Source organism: Athene noctua, chromosome 16, assembly GCF_965140245.1.
Source record: "Athene noctua chromosome 16, bAthNoc1.hap1.1, whole genome shotgun sequence".
NCBI lineage: Eukaryota > Metazoa > Chordata > Aves > Strigiformes > Strigidae > Athene > Athene noctua.
Genome location: NC_134052.1, coordinates 14,180,173 through 14,197,318, shown reverse-complemented (window position 1 = coordinate 14,197,318; position 17,146 = coordinate 14,180,173). Strand labels below are relative to the sequence as shown.

At 40.4% G+C, this 17,146-nt stretch overlaps 1 protein-coding gene and 1 long non-coding RNA gene across 2 annotated transcripts; one reads left to right on the top strand and one right to left on the bottom strand.

The window, feature by feature from the left end:
* Positions 1-1,416: 1,416 nt before the first annotated feature.
* Positions 1,417-7,163, bottom strand: MRGBP (MRG domain binding protein). Its single transcript, XM_074920454.1, has 5 exons — positions 6,941-7,163; positions 6,235-6,356; positions 5,537-5,618; positions 3,788-3,862; positions 1,417-2,721 (listed from the first exon to the last, which is right to left on the bottom strand). The coding sequence occupies exons 1-5, from the start codon at positions 7,161-7,163 to the stop codon at positions 2,531-2,533; spliced, it is 693 nt and encodes a 230-aa protein (XP_074776555.1). The 3' UTR covers positions 1,417-2,530.
* A 2,846-nt stretch (positions 7,164-10,009) lies between these two features.
* LOC141967085 (uncharacterized) lies at positions 10,010-15,398 on the top strand. Its single transcript, XR_012634652.1, has 3 exons — positions 10,010-10,162; positions 14,394-14,482; positions 14,575-15,398. It is a non-coding gene; the product is annotated as an uncharacterized LOC141967085 (long non-coding RNA).
* Positions 15,399-17,146: the final 1,748 nt, after the last annotated feature.

The window sequence follows — 17,146 nt, the reverse complement described above, 5'->3', positions numbered from 1 at the left end:
CCTCAGAGTGAAGAATTCAGCCAGACTTGTGTATTTCACTTCTTCACGCGTTAAAAACCACAATCCTTCCATAGGATGAGGTGATACTCCTCTTACAGGAAAATGAATACAAAACCAGTCTTCCCAAGGATCCGGTGAAAGGGGAGACAAAAATTGCTGCAGCACTCAGCTCATTTAAAAGCATTTATACGTTCCAAATATCAAACCTGGCAACCCGTAAATTCCAAAAAAATTGGTGGTGTTGACTATGAAATCCCAAGTGGACTTTCCCTGCTTCAAGGATGGCGTTGAGAGATTGCACCAGTACATGTTAACCTTGACACATTTCGACTTTAAGCTACACAAACCATTTCATTGCTATAGCAAAAAAATTTAGACTAGAATCCTTTGGATGAAAGGATTTACCCACAAGGCCATGAGATTTCAAAGTTACAAAATATGCACTTTATGGCCAAGATTTACATAGATCACAATGAAGTAACCAGCACTTTTAATTCTTAAGGAAACAGCAAAACTTAACAGAGGCATTTATCTTTCAGCACTCGCTTCAACATATCAAGGATCCCTGAGATATGATTAGAACTTCTAGAAACTTGATCATACCAAATGAATTGAGAATTTTTCTTAAAACATCAAAATTAAAACCAGGAGCTTCCTCACATAAGGTTCTAAAATTTTGGTTTCTACCCACCTAGAAGAACTTCTGAGCCACCTGTATCATCCCTCCTGCAGCCTAGTGCTCTGGAGCTCTCCGACTGGCAGGTATCTCACTGGGCCTTTTGCAAGGCACAGCACGAAATCCATGGCACTTCATACCTTCTGGTTTGGAATTTATGTCCCCTTATTTCAGACCCTAAACCAGTGAGCTTGCATCACGCTGTAAAAGCAGGTAACAGCAGCCACGCTGGCAGAGTTCCGACCGGTGCGTACAAGAGGGTCAGGAGGTGAGCTTCCAAAAGAGCACAGCAAAAACTTCATCTTCTCAACTCAGTCCTTCACAATTGCATTATGCTACTTAGAACAGAAAAAAATCCTCTAGTTTGGAAGCTTACAGCAACCTGTTTGTTGAGTTCAGCAGGCCAGGATTTCTTATCAAGTATCCTACAGAAATAACAGGGCAGTAGTTTGTAAGATCCAGACAAAATTAGTAAAAAAACCCCAACAAAACAGGTAGGCACTTTAGACCAATTTCACTAAAGGCACAAGATAACTAAATAACTTTGAAAATAAGTCAGGCCAAATTTTAATCAAGTTACGCAACAATTACCATTTAGTAAAATAAAGGCAAGTCAAATTTATTCTTGGTATAAAACAAGGGAAGCAAGTAAGTCAGACAAGAACTTGGCTATGTAACTAGAATAAAAGCAAAAAACTAGTAGATTCCTAGTTCCTCACCTTGAAGGCAATACTGACAAATTAAGAAGTAATTCTTCTTTTTATTAACTGACAGTTAATATGGTGAAACAAACTCAGGAACATTTCAGCCCGCTTCATTCACCATTTAACACGTGTTTGTTGGTTGCAGTCCGTCTTTTCACAACACAAAAATAGTAACTTCATCAAATCTTAATATTCTAGCATATAAAAGATAAGCATTACAATGTCAGATTCTGAAGTTGTAGAACAAAATTAACATTTTGGAATAGCGATTCCATTAACATCTACTAAAAATGCTTTAAAAAAATAAATAATGAAGTACAAAACCCACCGTTATATACTACTATATTACAAATGGATGAAGCAACATCTCCAGGTTCATGCACAGCTCAGCTGATCCCTTACAAAACCATGCGACATCACTGGCTATTTTATTTAGGACAGTTAGTAATTATTCTGTCTAGGGGCATTATCAATTTCACTTCACTTATGGTGTAGAAACTTAGAAAGACTGAAAAATGTTACATCACTAAGGATGAAAGAAATAAAGGTTCGTCTGGCAAACAGAGCAAAAGAATACTGCAACTCATTTGTTATCTGTATTTAAAAGAATTTGTTTTACTGAACTGATGAATTCAGACATTGGATACAAACGCTCTGTCTGCAGTAAGTAAAATAGTAAAATGGCCAAACATTACCCACAGAGGGTCTGTAAAATTCAAAGACAGCAACAAAGCAAAAGCAGAAAAAACGATCCAAAAATTTACAGAAATACCCTATGTTTGTCATGAACTGGGGCTCCGCGTTTCGCCGAGCACTTGTTTCAGGAACTGTGCTGACACGGTGTGCGTTACTCGTTTGAAATGCAACCACCCAACTCTTAGGTACACAGGAGCTCTGAAGGCTGCCAGCTTCCTCCCCCAGCGCCCCGAGAAGGGCAGCAAGTGCCCGGCTACTTGGTGCTGACTAGAAAAAACACCAGGAAAGACGGACAAAGTCTTGCACGTATGAAGTCAATGTGCAGATTCTTCAAATACCTGGCTCAGATATCTTTTCCTTTCCCCAAAAGTTTATGTAGCGACTATCTTGCTACTCGTTTTTAAGGTTCCCTCCTCACGTTCCATAGTTTATTACTTCTCTTTCACAGCTTGCTTTATGTTCTGCGGCGTTTTGCAGCACTTGGACTGGAAGGATTACTGTTTGCATTTAAGACCTTTTCAGTGACTCTGTTCCGCTTCCTCTTATCAGATCCTTCTTTGGACCCAGAATCTGATGAAGTTTTCTCTTTCTCTTTGCTGCTTGGCTTTTCAGTTGTTTTTCCTAAACTTCCAGAGGGTGCAAAAACTGAAATAGGATCAAAGTAATGATTCGAGATCAGAGTCATACACATAGGCAAACAAGTAGTGTATCAAATTTCTTTATATTACATAAAACCTTTCAAACCAATCAATTCTCAGCATATTTAACCACCATTTAAGTATTACTTTCACTTTTAAAGGAAAAATCTTCTGTGAGAAAGGCACATCTTGCTTTTATTATTTCCTTTAAAGACAGGCATGTATTTTGACAGGCTAAAAGTGAAATTCATTAAGTGGAATTAAACAGCACTTAAAAGTAAAATACTTAATAGGAACACTTACAGAACATAGGACCAATCTATGAAATTTATAATCAGCAACGGTCATTACATTTGGTATTATTGATAGATTTTAAAACTGAACACCCAAAATATGGAATTTAATATCTTTTAAAAATACATTTTTAGATCTTTTATTACACTCAGTCTTAAAACACCACTTATTCTGTGATATAAATATTAAGAAATTATATAGTTAACAGTTGGCTTGCTCTGTTAAGATAAATAGCAGAATCCCTACTGTTCACATTTGACTTTGTTCTACAGCAAAGTGTTAGGAAAATAAGCCTTATATTTAAAAGAAGCAGGATAATGCAAATAAAATAAAATAACCACTCTGCCCGCCTTCCCATTTAAGCATACAATCTTACAATCTTTTTTTTATTTATAGACCCTATTTTTCCCTACAAAGGACTACAAAGATCCTAACACAGAGTATTTAGGTTCACTAAAACTGGACTCAATTTTCTTTCAGAGATTCTTACATTACTTCAGACCCGCAGGGTTTTGTCAAGTGCATATTAAACCCAAAAAAACTCCACAGCTATACAACTCTGTACATATGAATTAAGAAAAAAGGAGCAATCTTTTGAAGTATGAGATATTGGCAACTGCTTACTCTGTATATTATTCTAGTTCTCGGCATGAGCATGTGCTAAGTCTAAACACAAATCACAATGTACACCATATTTGGGATTTACATTTTAACATTATTTCACAAAGTTACAGTTGGTTTTTAATCTCGTATTACACAGTAGAGAGTTACAAATTTACCTTCTTCTGGACCTGCATGCGTTTCCATTTCTTCTTTTATTTCCTCTTTCACTTCTTCTTCTGTCATTACTTTTCCTACAGAAAGAATTGGTAGGCCATGGTTAGATGGTTTTAAAGAACTGTATGTATTTTTTCTGAATTAGCAGCCTCAGCATAAGTGTGTAATGTTGATGGATATTCAGTGCAGCATTCAGCAGTAAAGGTTCTTTAGCACTGACAGAGAAACACAGCTAACAGTCCAGGCATCCTGTGAGCTTAAGGTAGGGTAAACGCACTGAACAAGATGATGTCACATGTCAAAAAGTTCCACTGAAATCATTAGCAGGAAGAAAGGGAAATGCTAAATAGCCAAAACATACTGCAATGTCTTAGCTATACTACGATTTTATACCGAGTTTTCAGCGTGAAGTTTTGTGTATCTAGTAACTGAGGAGCTGTTGTTTAAAATACTCCAAGAACTCCTTTGGCAGATCCTTGAACCTCCTAGCATCTACCTTGGGTAACAGTAATAAGTAACACACATACAGCTAAACTTTGAAAATCCAGTTCTCGCTGCTCAACCTAAGATTTCTGTCAAACTGCTGCATATTTCTATTAGTTTAGACAATATTTAGGGTTATCCTGACTGAGAGAGATTTGGAAGAACTAGGTAATTGAATCCCAAGAAGGTAAAAACACAGAGATGATTTCACAGTGCAGTGAAACCACCGTGAATCTGTACACATGCCTCTAAATATTTCACGTTGTTTTTATTTTCAATCAATTTTAACATAACTACTGGGAAAAAAAACTTCATGAAAAATCTATCATCAGACATTAAAAAACAGTAATCCTTTAAAAAATAAGACATATGAACCATATTAAAAATAGTAATAGTATAAAAAGAAGATGGTTATACCAACATAAGGTACAAGTCCACGGCCAAAAAGCAATTTTCTTCAGCTATTCAGTAAGTATGTTCCTGGCGTACATTTTTAAACATGAGCTGAATTGCTATTTAACTGCTTTATATCATCACTGGGACAGAAAATTTTATCACAGAAATATTATTAGATGCAAACTATATGCAGAAAATGTTATTTTCATCAGCTCCATAGCTGCGCTACTCTTTGTGGAACTAGAATAAAAGCAAAAAACTCTTCAAAAAATTATATTGCTGCAAAATGAACCACGTTAAAGCACGCAGATCATCTATTTTACCAAAATTACAGTTTGTTGTAATATTACAGCCGTCTCAACAAAGTGCAAAAAAACCAAATAAACTGCTAGTCATCTTGCAAACAACCATATTTTGCCCTCCACTATGCAAAGTAGTATCAGTGAAGCACGCAGTATATTCAGAAGGAGAAGATGAATTTAAATGTTATAAATAGTATTATATAAAAGCTACTAGCATCCTGTCTACATTATATTTAAGAATATGAGAAATGCTGTGGGGAGTCTGACCAAAGGTCTTCCTCTCACACCAGCCTGTCTCCTCCAGCAGTCAATCACACAGGCTGACAGTGAGAATACCAACAGCACAAGCAGTGTGATCCCTTCTCCAAGAGTTTCCTTCACAAAGCTGGTTGAAAATTCATGTCTCTGTTTAGCACGCTCTTTTCCTGATACACCTAACACAGCAGTCCGAAAGAATGGCCTTGGACTGGCATGTTATGTTCTTTTTTGGGGGGGAGGGGGGGGAGTTTTATTAAACGACCCACTGAGATTTGAGTGACTCAAGAGTAAGAGACTGCTATCACATCTTACCTTCTCTCACTTCTTGAATCATTTCGTCCGGAAGAACAAAATTCTTCTCTATGTTAGGAAATGGAAGAATCTCAGATTCGTGCTTAGGAAGAAAAGAAAGATCTCTATGAATGACTTTGGTAAAAACTTTAATTTAGATTCAGAAGTGCAATCTCAAGTTCTATTACACTAATAGAATTTAGTAACTATTAGAATTTAGTAACTATTTAGTTACTAATTATTTAGTTAATTAGTAACTAAATAATTCTTAACAAGACACTTCAGACATTAGAGAGCCAGGAGGCTCCTGATGTCAAACTGATTACTAAGGTCAAGATATTTGAGATCATGACACATGATCATTTGAGATAATTTCTGGAACCCAACCATGTCAAATTCTTATATAAACACACTAAAACCTCCTTGTTGACACTTAAGTAATTATGTGAACGTTTGCTGGATTAGCGTTTTGACAACTTTAATAAACAAAGTCAGAACACAGCATGGAAAAAAAAAAAAAAAACAAACCAGCCCAAACCACTGCAGGTTTTGTTTTATTGTCTCCATTCTAATGTACTTTTAGACAGGGAAATGCCCATCAGCTGACTGGAAATACACGAAATTCTTCGTAACGTGAAAGGCATGACAGGCCCAGTGATTTTGGCCTATCAAAACTCCTGGACTGTAAGAAATAAGAACGTGACTGCCTCTATACTCACAAGAGCTTGCATATCATACATGGTGCTCAGATGGTCCCAAATCACTTTGGAAGAAATCTGTCGTCCAATATTCTGACTGAATTTATCTCGGATACAAATCATGTGGAAATGGCGATTCACACCTGGGGGAAGAACTCAGTGCAATTAACACTACTAACAGTTTTATTTGTGTCACACAATTTAAAAAAAAAAAAATTAAAAAAAAATCCTATCGTTACAAAGAAATCATACATTCCAGGAGCAGCACGGGGCAGTCCGGGCAGCCCTTTGTTACAGGTGCTATTCTGGAGAAGGGCTGAGGCTGCCCCCCCGGGGGGACGCGGACACAGGGCCGCAGCCAGAGCTTTCGGTGGCCCCGGGAGAAAAAAACAACGGAAGGAAAATTTAGAGCCGCGGGTCAAGCAAGGCGATGGCACGGGGGAGTGAGGAGGGCCGGCCCCGTGCCCCCGGGGAGGCCGGCTGAGGCGACCGGGGGGGGACACGGCGCCTCCTTCCCCACAGGCCCCGCCGGGCTCGGGAGAGGCCCCGGCGCCCTGGGCCGGCGGCGGGAGCGGGCCCGGGAGGCCGCTAGGGGCAGCACCGCAGCGCGGCCGGGCCGCCGGCCCCCACCCCGGGGCCCCCCCGCCCGGCCCCTGCCGCTCCGGGCCCAGCGCCCGGTTCTCCTCGGCAGCCAGCGCCGCTACTCGAGGCCGCGGCCTGCTCTCACCTACGGGCTTGTGGCCCAGCATGGCGTGGAAGAGGCACACCTCCACCTCGGGGCTCCACACCACCACCGCCTCCTCCGCCGGTACGCCGGCCTCCGGGGCGCCGGCCGCTGCCGCCGCGGCGGCTGCAACGGCGGCGGCGACCGCCGCGGCAGCTCCGGGCCCGGCCGCGGGCAGCGGCGGCTTCTCCACAGCGCCCGCCGAGCCGCCCTCCGCCTCGCCCATCGCCGCGCCGCCCGCCGCCCGCAGCGGCTCCTGCCGGCCGGGAGGAGGGAGGGGGCGGCGGGCCGCGGGCCGCTCCTCGGGCGGGGCGAGGCGAGGCGAGGCGGGGCGGGCGGACCGGCCCGCGGGGCGCCTCTTTCCCGGAGCGGGGCGACCTTCCGAGGGGGGGTTTACCTCAGGTTGGGGCCGCGCCGCGCTCGGGGCGCCCGAGGCGGGAACCGGGCACGGAGCTCGGCCCCTGAGGGCCGGGGCGAGGCCGCGGGGAACCGCCCAGACGTGTCCTGCCGACCCGCGGCAAGCTTCAGGGTTTCTGGGGCCACTCCTGGAGGCAAGCGCACGGCCGCCGGCCCGAAGGGTCTCCGTGGGCCTCTTCTGCGCCCGAGAGCACCACAGCGGAGGGAAGGCGGCACCGGGGGCCAGGGCGCCTGAGCCTTGGCCCTGCCATCACGGCAGCCTCGGCCGCCCCGCACTCGCCCTCCCTCCGCCCTCGTTGGGCACAAGGAGCTGCCAAGGTGGAGGCTGGCGAAACCCCCCGAACCGCTCGGCCTTGTCACAAGAGGAACCTTTGAGAGCAACCTGACCTTGATGCTTAACAAATAACTACGCCCGGCATGTTTAAAAAACACCAGCTTTGCCCGTCATTTAAGGCGTAAAAAAACCCCATTTTGGGAAGAAAGAGAATGTATCATTCCCTCGGTGACAGGGTTGTTTTGCCTTCTTAGGTATAATTAGACACACAGGCATGAAACAGGACTTCTGTTGCTTAGGTGATCAGGTTTTTCCTATTGCTCACTCCTCGCTTGAAATTTTAATCCTTTTTATGACATTAAAATGATTTCAATAGCAAATAACAGCGACATCATATGCAAAGAATGACTGTTCTGAGGGAATAATAAAGAAGTAGGGGCAAAAACCCACAAGCAAAGAGAGATTATTTTCGTGCAAATTATCCACATAATTAAAAGCAGGAGGGAAAAGACGCAATTTTGTGAAATGGAAAACATTCTGTACCTTTGATACCCAAAGAATTGACTTGTATCATTCATTGGTTCTCGATGTAATGCTTATACCCAAACCAGATTAATTTAACATCAAGTAAACACTTGAAATGAGTTAAACGCAAAACTTCACGTGTGAAGCTTTGGGAAGTTTGGTGGTGCGGATCCTGGATACGGATGCCTGGATACAAATCCTCATTTCTAGCGGGGTTCAAGCTGGCCTCTCGAAATGGAAAGGAGTCTCCCCCTCCAGTCTGGATTAGATGCTGTTGAAATTTTCCAGGAAGAAATCTTTCCGTGAGAGCTCAGTTCTGAGTGACAGACATCTTGCTGGAATGACTTTTTTTTGCATCAAGACTACAGGAATTTCTAGAAATATTTCTTCTGCCTACCATCACCTTTGTACTTATGTCCTGGTTGTTCTGAACCTGCCTTTACACAGCTCAGGCTTCACACTGCTTTCCTCATTTTGAGCTGAAGTTACCCATCAACAAGATTTTGCCGATCTCGAATACAAGTCTGCGTGTTTTTCCAGTTAAATCCAGTCCTAAATCCGATATTGATTTCAGACCTGTTTAATCTTCCATGTTTATTTGATCTATAGTGCTACATAGTCTTAAGCTGCTACCAAAAGAGAGGGTTATGATTTCCTGTGATGACTGCACAGCAGGAGTAAATGAGTTCCTGAACAACTAAATTCCTGTTTTCATACACATATTTCTAGGTGTAGAAAAACGAAGGAAGAAAGAAAAGCAAATAAATTACAGAGTATAAAAATTGTTCCTCTGTAGAATAGTTTTCAAAGTTTTGCAGGAATAATTTTTTATTATTATTTTTAAGCCTGTGTGAAACACTGAGCTTCAGCACTCTCATCTGTCACATTATGCTTCTACTTAAAGACTATTATCAAGAGGGAATAACCATGTCAACTCAGATAGCAATTTTTATGTCATCAAGTTCTGATGACTAAAAAAAGTAGCGAGTGAAACAGAATGTGGAAAAACATATGGCTACCTCTGAAAGTACAATAGCATATGAAAATAATTTAATTCAGTAGAATAATGTTAATTTAACAGGAAGAGTATATGCATAAACTGACCGCTATTTTGTTTCAATCACAAATAATTACATTTCCCTTGGTATAAATTTCCTTGTCTCTTTCAATGCCTCTAGGAAACATATGGGAGATATAATAATGCTGCATACAGCCTCTACCTGGATTTGGACCAGAGTTAAATTTTTCTCTCTTTACATTTTAAAGGGTTTTTTCCCCCCCCCCCACCAAACAGATTTTTCAGATTCTAAAAAATTCACTTTCTTCCTGTTCAAGTTTACAACTTTTGGTTTTAAGCAGTTAACAACCGTATAAGACATGCACGGTTTTGTTCCCCTCTTTTTCTTCCCACTCTTTAGGCTGCTTTCAGCCTTAGAAACTAGAAACCTGGCTGCCTTATAGATCAACTAAGGGTGCTCAGCCCTTTACTGGATCAGGTCGTGACCTCCTGGAGAGACAATCTGATATTTCATAAGACATTGCAACAACTGAGAAATACGCCTAGCATTTGGCATTCTCTCTAGAAGCGTTGGATTTCTGGGATAAGCAATATGTCTACAACTATTTCTGTCATTATTTTAGAACACCATGTGTTAGTGCCCTTAACAAAGTAAAAACTTCATTCTGATTCCTGGCTAACTTTTGGTATGCCACATGAACGTTTGTAAAAGAATGTAATCTGCGTACTTCTGCATTAAAACCAGTCACTTAACCTTTGATGGGGGGTTTTAGTACATCTTTGATATAGAATCTAACACAAGTTTTTCTTACACAGGTGAATGAAACCTCCTGAGATCCGCGGAGAGCATTACCAGCTTTGTTCTACAGAAACTGAGAAGGGGAAGAGCTGCAGTTTGCTGGAGATCATGGACGGGGATCCCTGCTAAAGCTGGTGGATGTGCTCAGCAGCCACTGCCGTCCCGATGCTGAGTGTGTGTCACGAGCCATAGGTGGGTTTAACTGTTGACAAACTGGGTAATCAGCTACTGTATTATGCCATTTTCATTGCATGTGTAGTTTTTACGTGCAAAAGTACATACGTCCTGCACCAAATTACACTCAGGTCCATAAATCCTCCTACAAGATAAGTAATCTCAGTGCCTTGGCATATTTTACTATTTCCAAATATAATATCCTTTCTGGCTGATGAGAACCTTCTGAAAAGAGGAGTTCTGATCTGATTTGTAAGCTTTAGCCGTACTTTCAAAACCTGTTCTTTCAGTGTGAAATCTGTGAGAAGTTTTGCTTTAACAGAGCAGCATCAGGAATTGTCCAAACGTTGGAGCTTGATCATCTTGCATATCTTTTAATAAACCAGTGAAGGTAGTTTGATATAGACATGCTTTTCTCCCCATTACACCTGTCAAGGAGGAAGAACCAAAAAGATTTGTTATTAGAGTTGTATTACACAGCACTTCAGAGCAGCATTGCCTCTTCCAGTAGCTAGCAAGGAGATACTTCCCAGGTTTCTCCCAATTCCCTAAGTTCTTAGCAAAAAGGTGTGTTTTATTTTAAACAAGAACATTGAATAGGGAGTTCACTCTGAGATCTGGCCTGCATGGCTTCTTACAGGGGTAAAAATATGGGAATTAATTCAAAATAAGGGGGTGGGGGTGTGTGTGTGAAGCAGTAAAAAAGAGGGAGGCAGCTGTCAGACAGAGAATACGTTCTGTTTGCTGAGACATATGTTCTTGAACTGAACTTTTCCCTTGTGATTGGTTGTGCTCATTCTCCCAGAGGAGAGAAGCTACATACTAGATGGGCATCAGATGGCAAGCCTTAGAAAAATAGATTGAAAAGTGTGCAAATAATCATCTCTAAGCACACACAGAAGCGTTCATTACTGCTACTGTTACGGTTCAAAATATCCCAGTGCAGAGTGGAGATTGGGGAAGGAAAAGCCATCTTACTGATTTTTCGGTTTAATAAATCCATCATGTCCCAGACTTACAAAGAAGCACCAGGAAAACCCAGTGAATTTAGAATTTAGAATTTAGAACTGGTTTATTCAAGGCGAGCTCAAGAATCAGTTCGTGAATCCCTGGCTATCCCAAGCCAGCCTCAGAAGACCACAGCATGTTTTACCAAAGACCATAGCATGTTTTACTGAAGGTGATTTTTACTGAGAATGCCTAAAGTGCCTGCCAAACTAAACTCACACTAGCCCAGCTGGTCAGTATAAATCTAGAAGGGATTTCCTTTCTTGGCAGTTTCAGTGTTGTTATTCGGATTGTTCAGATCATAATTTTCTTCTCTGGGGACATTTTTATAACTTCATTTTTCAAAAACAAAAATACTACTCTTTAAAATAAAAAAGAAGCCAGCATAAACAGCAAGGATCTCCAGAAGGGAAGCAGACAAGCAATAAACCTTTTGAGCTGACATTAAAATGACAACCACACTCAGCCTTTCGCTGTGGCGGAGGGTGGCAGCAGATTTTCATAACGTACGTGTAGTTCTTTAAGCACACGCAAACCTTGACGGAACTATGTAAATCAGGAGTTTGGGAGATTCTGTCAGGGCCCTTTCTTTGCATTTCAACTTTGAATGCCTGAGGGTATTCCCAAGTATCCTTTGTCATCATCATCATCCTTTAGACTACAACATTTGGGTGATGTCTCAGATTGCTTCCCAGGATGGACCCTATGCACTAGCAAACAGTGGTGTGTTAGGAACAAATTGCAGCTGCAGCCAGCCAGGCAATACTGTTGCAGAAAGCTGAGAAAACAATAGGTTAGTTTGAAATTTGGCTTGCACTGGTGATAAGTCAATAGCACCATCCAGGCCTAAGCCAGGTAACTTGCCAAAGAACATCTGAGCTTGTCTGATTTGTAGAAATACGTCTCTAGATTCAGCATGTCTCTGAAACAAGAGTCCACAAAGTGCTAGTAGCAGGATTTTTTTTCTTCATTTGTCATGGAAAACAGGCCTGTCCTGTCTTCCGTTTTGTTTCACAAACACTTCTGTTTTGGTTCCAGAATTTCAAGCCTGTGTTTGATTTACAGAACCAAACCAGAGCTGTACAATTCTGGATTTATCCTCATGTGCAAAGAATATAATTACAGTAGGAAATTCTTGATAAACCAACGTATCTGATGATGGAACTTGATCTGTTGAGCCAAATTCCTCACTGGATGTGAAGTCTTTCTCAGGAAGAAACGATTCAAAGAAATCATCAGTATATTTGCAGTGGTTCTACTGGTAGGAGATGCTCTTAGCATGGGTCAACCAGATAGATGCTACTGTCCTGGATCAGAAGCGACTTCCACCGGTGTTACCTAAAGTCTCTGAGTTTTTTCCTTCACCATTTTTAATGAATCCACCACTATCTTCAATAATCTTAAAACAGACCAACTGAAAAAAAAAAAAAAAAAAAGTTATGCTATGATTAAGTGTTAATCAAAGGGGAAAAAATCCATTGATTTTAGTGAAGGTGGAATTTTATGTAGACTGTGTTCTTGTTTCTATTTATGTGGCAGTTTAGGAGACACCTGTAAGAGGAGACAGGAGATGGGTACAGTATTTCAGGCCTGCAACTATTACTTTTTTTTGCTGTAATTTATAGCACATATTTCAAAGCCAGTTATTCTAAACAACACAAAAATGACAAAGTAACTGTATCAGTAATTTAAAGTATTTGGATTAGATCTGAAGCATGAAAGTGTTTCCATCTTCATAGCCAACAAAATGTCAGTTTTCACCATGTGCTTGCCTAGGGCATCTCGGGAGGGAAAAAACCCCTTCAAATAAATAAACAGGTTTAAAGAAAGGCTTCAGGCAACACTGTCATGACTGACATCACTATATAAAAATATAAATATATATATATATAAAAAACTGTTCCTGTAAAAAGGATCATATACAGCTAACTATCACCAAGGTAATGTGTGCAGTTCTTTTGGTTATGGGCTGATACACTTAGCCCCGTTTTGTTTTCTGATTCAACAGGTAGAACTTTATTTCAGTGCATTTCTGCTTGTCTACCATAAACTCAGTAATTTTATAAACTGTACAGAGATGATATAAGTTGCTGTAAAAGTCAATGATGCCAATGAGCTATTGCTTAAGAAGTTTGGCAAATTATGTGTTACCTTCATGAGAGACTTAATTGCATAAACCTGCCCACTGGATTGGCAGCTCTCTACTGCACCCCAAAATTCTAAGTACTGTCTTCTGCACTGCTTCCTACTAGCAGCATCACATAATTAAACTCTGGTGTTGGAGGAATTTATAGTGGATTGATACAGGCTGACCTGGCTGATGTGCTCTACTACTTTGCTAAGAGCACTGTCCATCTTTAAATTAGTGGTCCTGCTGTATCCCTTATTCATTTTGCTCAGTAGCCTCTACCCCAGAGTTGCTATTTCAAGCTAGCAGAAGTGAGTGTTCACTCCCAACCCCAACTCCGATTCCTATCAGAATGCATTCTTTGCTGGGTCAGGTCTGTAAGCAATTTTACACAGATATCATAATTCCCATCTGAACACATATGTTATTCTGAGGCCAGCTGTGATATGCAGACCTCTTGTTTAGAATAGCCTCATTTTTTTTTATTTTTTTTTTTCTGGAATGGAAGTAACTGAAAACTTGCACATTTAAATAGATTTTGTCACTTTGCATTTTTGGAATAATCTTCCTCCCTTTGCATAATGGATAGCAGTCTTAACACTTCCCATTTCTTCAACTGCATCAGTTGCTTAGAATAAGGATCTCATTTTCACATGAATCTTGTGGCAGGGCAACCTGACGGACCTAAATTCAATGAAAATTACATAAAATTGAAAGAGAGCAGATGTCATTGTAAGTGATGGCAGGGCAGCGCTATTACTATCATCTACTTTGCATAATCATGTTAGCAACAAAGCCTGTTAGCACATTTCACAGCTTTTCCCAGCAAGCTGCGACTGTAAGCTTTTGGGAAAGAGACAGAGCTTCTCCTCCTATTCAGGATTTCTCAAGTGTCTCAGCCATTCATGCTGGTTTTATGCTCCTTGAGACAATATCAGAGGTGAAGTATCAAATTTAAATGATTTTCTAAATGGTAAGAAGAGCCCAATTTCTTTCATAACGGATAACTTCATCGTTTAACTATGTGAAAAACTTAAATAGATAATATCTATTTGGTTTTATCATGTGTGTTGGGGTTATACTTTTAAAAGCTTGCTAACTATTTTTTTATAGATTGGAACAGGAAAGTGAGGCATGAGAGGCTGATACTCACCTCTGGCTGGCTTCGGATCCAGGAGCTACTGAGTCATTCTCCAGTCCATGTAAGAGTAATCAAGTACCTCTTGCTCTTATCCCATTCATGAAACTGTCTCTGCTGATGATCTGAGTTACACTTTTCTTAAATTCCCATTAGGAAAGGACCTCCACTGTCCAAAGGAAGCGCTGATACAGAATGCACCGATGTCTGTGGGGGTCTTTCTCCTGGCTTCAGAAGACTTTAGATCAGCCCTTAGGAAGCCATTAGGAGTGAGGGATAGAGAAGTAGCATTTGGTACAGATTGTTCTCTTGGAGTTGGAGAAGTAATTTAAAGGGTATCGTAGGGAATGTCAGAGCTCTGTGGTTCCCCAACCACTTTATACCTATCTGTGATTCTTAGGCCCTGGAGGTCCTTTAGCACACTAGAGATGCTACTGCATGGTCAAAAGAATTAGGGAGGATAGAAAATCTTCATTTTTTCTAATCTTCCTTCACTGACTAGTTTTTAGATTTGCCAGGGTGTCTTGATCTGGCTGGATGGGAGAGAGGCAAAGGTGACCCTTCATTCACACAAAATCAGTGTATTTGTTAACTACTAATGTCATCCTGGTTAAGGGATGATTTGTTAACTCACATGCCTCATATCAGTGCCCTTCATGTTTAAGGGACTGTATATATGTGAAAGAAAATCTGATGTCTTTTAATTTATATATTGACAAACTTGCTATACCTCAGAGCTACCTCCAGGTATTTCAGAACACAGTTCTTTTCCCAGCTATCTCTGCTGCTATGGGATATCAAAACCTGAAAAAATAGAAAATTTTTGCAGCAACTTCAGAGACACTAAATTAGGCCCCAGGTTTACTAGCAGTTCTGAGATAGGAATTATTCAGTCACATTATATTTCTGACTTTAAAAAGTTTTTCTTCTTTTATTCACCGTTAGAAGCAGATGAAAGTTCATTTGGAATCCGTACACATCCTGACATATAATAGAGTACAATGTACTTTAAGAAAATAATAAGAATTTTTAAAAAATCTGTTTTGCCTTAACAGTAGGAAATTTGAGGCTCAGGTGAACTATAATGGGTCCTATTAACATTGCACACCAGAATTCTGAATTGCTCATGCGATGATAATAAATATTTACAAGAATAAAAGGATGGCTTTATTTCCAGTGTTTTATTTCCCCTCCCTGGAAGCTATTACCTGAAGTGCTCTCTACTTTTGGTGATGTTAGACGTAATCACCACAATTTTTCATTTGAATGACTAACTCTCCACTAGAAAATATAGAAAATATTTATAACTGTGGTAAGTTTAGAAGAGAACTTGCATGTACCAATGTTTGATGCTTTTAAAGGAAGGGTTGTGTGACCTTAGAAGAACCACCTGACCTTGATCAGAGGACAAAATCTGTTGAGTGCAAGAACCTTCCACCAAATCTACTTATCAGCCGAGTTTCTCAGAAATTCCCTTTTAGGCTGGCCTTTCTCATTCTGTCATTTTTTCCCTATATCTGGTTCTGCTGTCCTCCCTTTTATTTCTTAGCCCAAAGACCAAATGCTCAATAGTCAAAGTGGAGAAAGACCTAAAATGAGAGGTGGAAAAAAAAATGTTTGCAGCAAATTAAAAATGCTGGGTCATGCACTGCCTTTGTTAAACGATCCCCTTTATACTAGTCTCATAATAGTGTTTTTTTTTTTTTTTTTTTTAATGAGAAGGATTTTCTTCAGTGAAAGTGATAGAAACACAGATGTAGAATTAGCCCTGGGTCTAACATAACTGCTGTCCTTATACAGCTGCCAAACTTTCATTTTTTCATCCTCAGAGGTGATTTTGATGGTATTCTTATTTCAGCAGCTCTCGTCTTGCACAGGACAACTTTTAATCTGCCACTGCTCTTCCGAGTGTCTAGCTGTGACAATCTGTGGTGGCTTTCATATGTGGGCACAGCAAGGGACGTGGCAGTTTCTCCCCATTTTGTGTATAGCAGTTTCGAAAGCTGTTTTAATGAGTCTTGTTACTACATTAATTTAATTTCTCTCCATTGAAGGGGAGTCTGATTGATCCCATCTGAATACTTTCCATGATCAAGGGTGGGATGAAACGAGAATCTTTCCACCCTTAGAAAATAGCTTCACATATAAGGTGTGTAGCTGTTCATGTACACATGTGCAGAAATGTAATTTATCTTCAACACAGATAATGAATTTTTTCTCTATGTCTACAGTATGTTCTAGAAGAAGAACCCAAGAACATAATAAGCTGCATTCACCACTTTGAATTTTTTAAGTTATTCTTCATGGATCACCTTAGTTGAGCTGTTAAGAAAAATGATCTTATCTCATTTTCCACTTTATCTTTTATTGCTGCAATTCATATCTGTATATTACCTTATCTCTGTGCCCTGATGGGATTGTTCTAATTTGTTCAAATTCAGAACAATTTCTGTTTGCTCTCACTGTGATCAAGGTGGGCTCATGCAAACCTGTGCTCTTCTAATCAGTTTTATTAGATGGGACTGCTGATTAGGTGTCTTTATAGTTGTCTTCCAGACCAATTTCTAAAATGAATTCTGACAGTGGCTCTTTGAAGCTCCTGATTCTAATACAGATAATATTCAGGTTCATAATAGGAAGTTTGTTGAGAAACATATTTCTAGAAAATGAAAATCACAGACTTACTGGAACAATGAATACGCAGCGTGTGCTGCTCCCTTTACTCTTT

What these genes read in the sequence shown, in the direction of transcription:
- MRGBP (XM_074920454.1), bottom strand. Translation starts at nt 7,163, where the DNA reads ATGGGCGAGGCGGAGGGCGGCTCGGCGGGCGCTGTGGAGAAGCCGCCG. An exon ending in GCTGGGCCACAAGCCCGTAG is followed by an intron (nt 6,357 to 6,940) that starts GTGAGAGCAGGC and finishes TTCTTCCCCCAG; the next exon opens with GTGTGAATCGCCATTTCCAC. An exon ending in GCATGCAGGTCCAGAAGAAG is followed by an intron (nt 2,722 to 3,787) that starts GTAAATTTGTAA and finishes ATCCTATTTCAG; the next exon opens with TTTTTGCACCCTCTGGAAGT.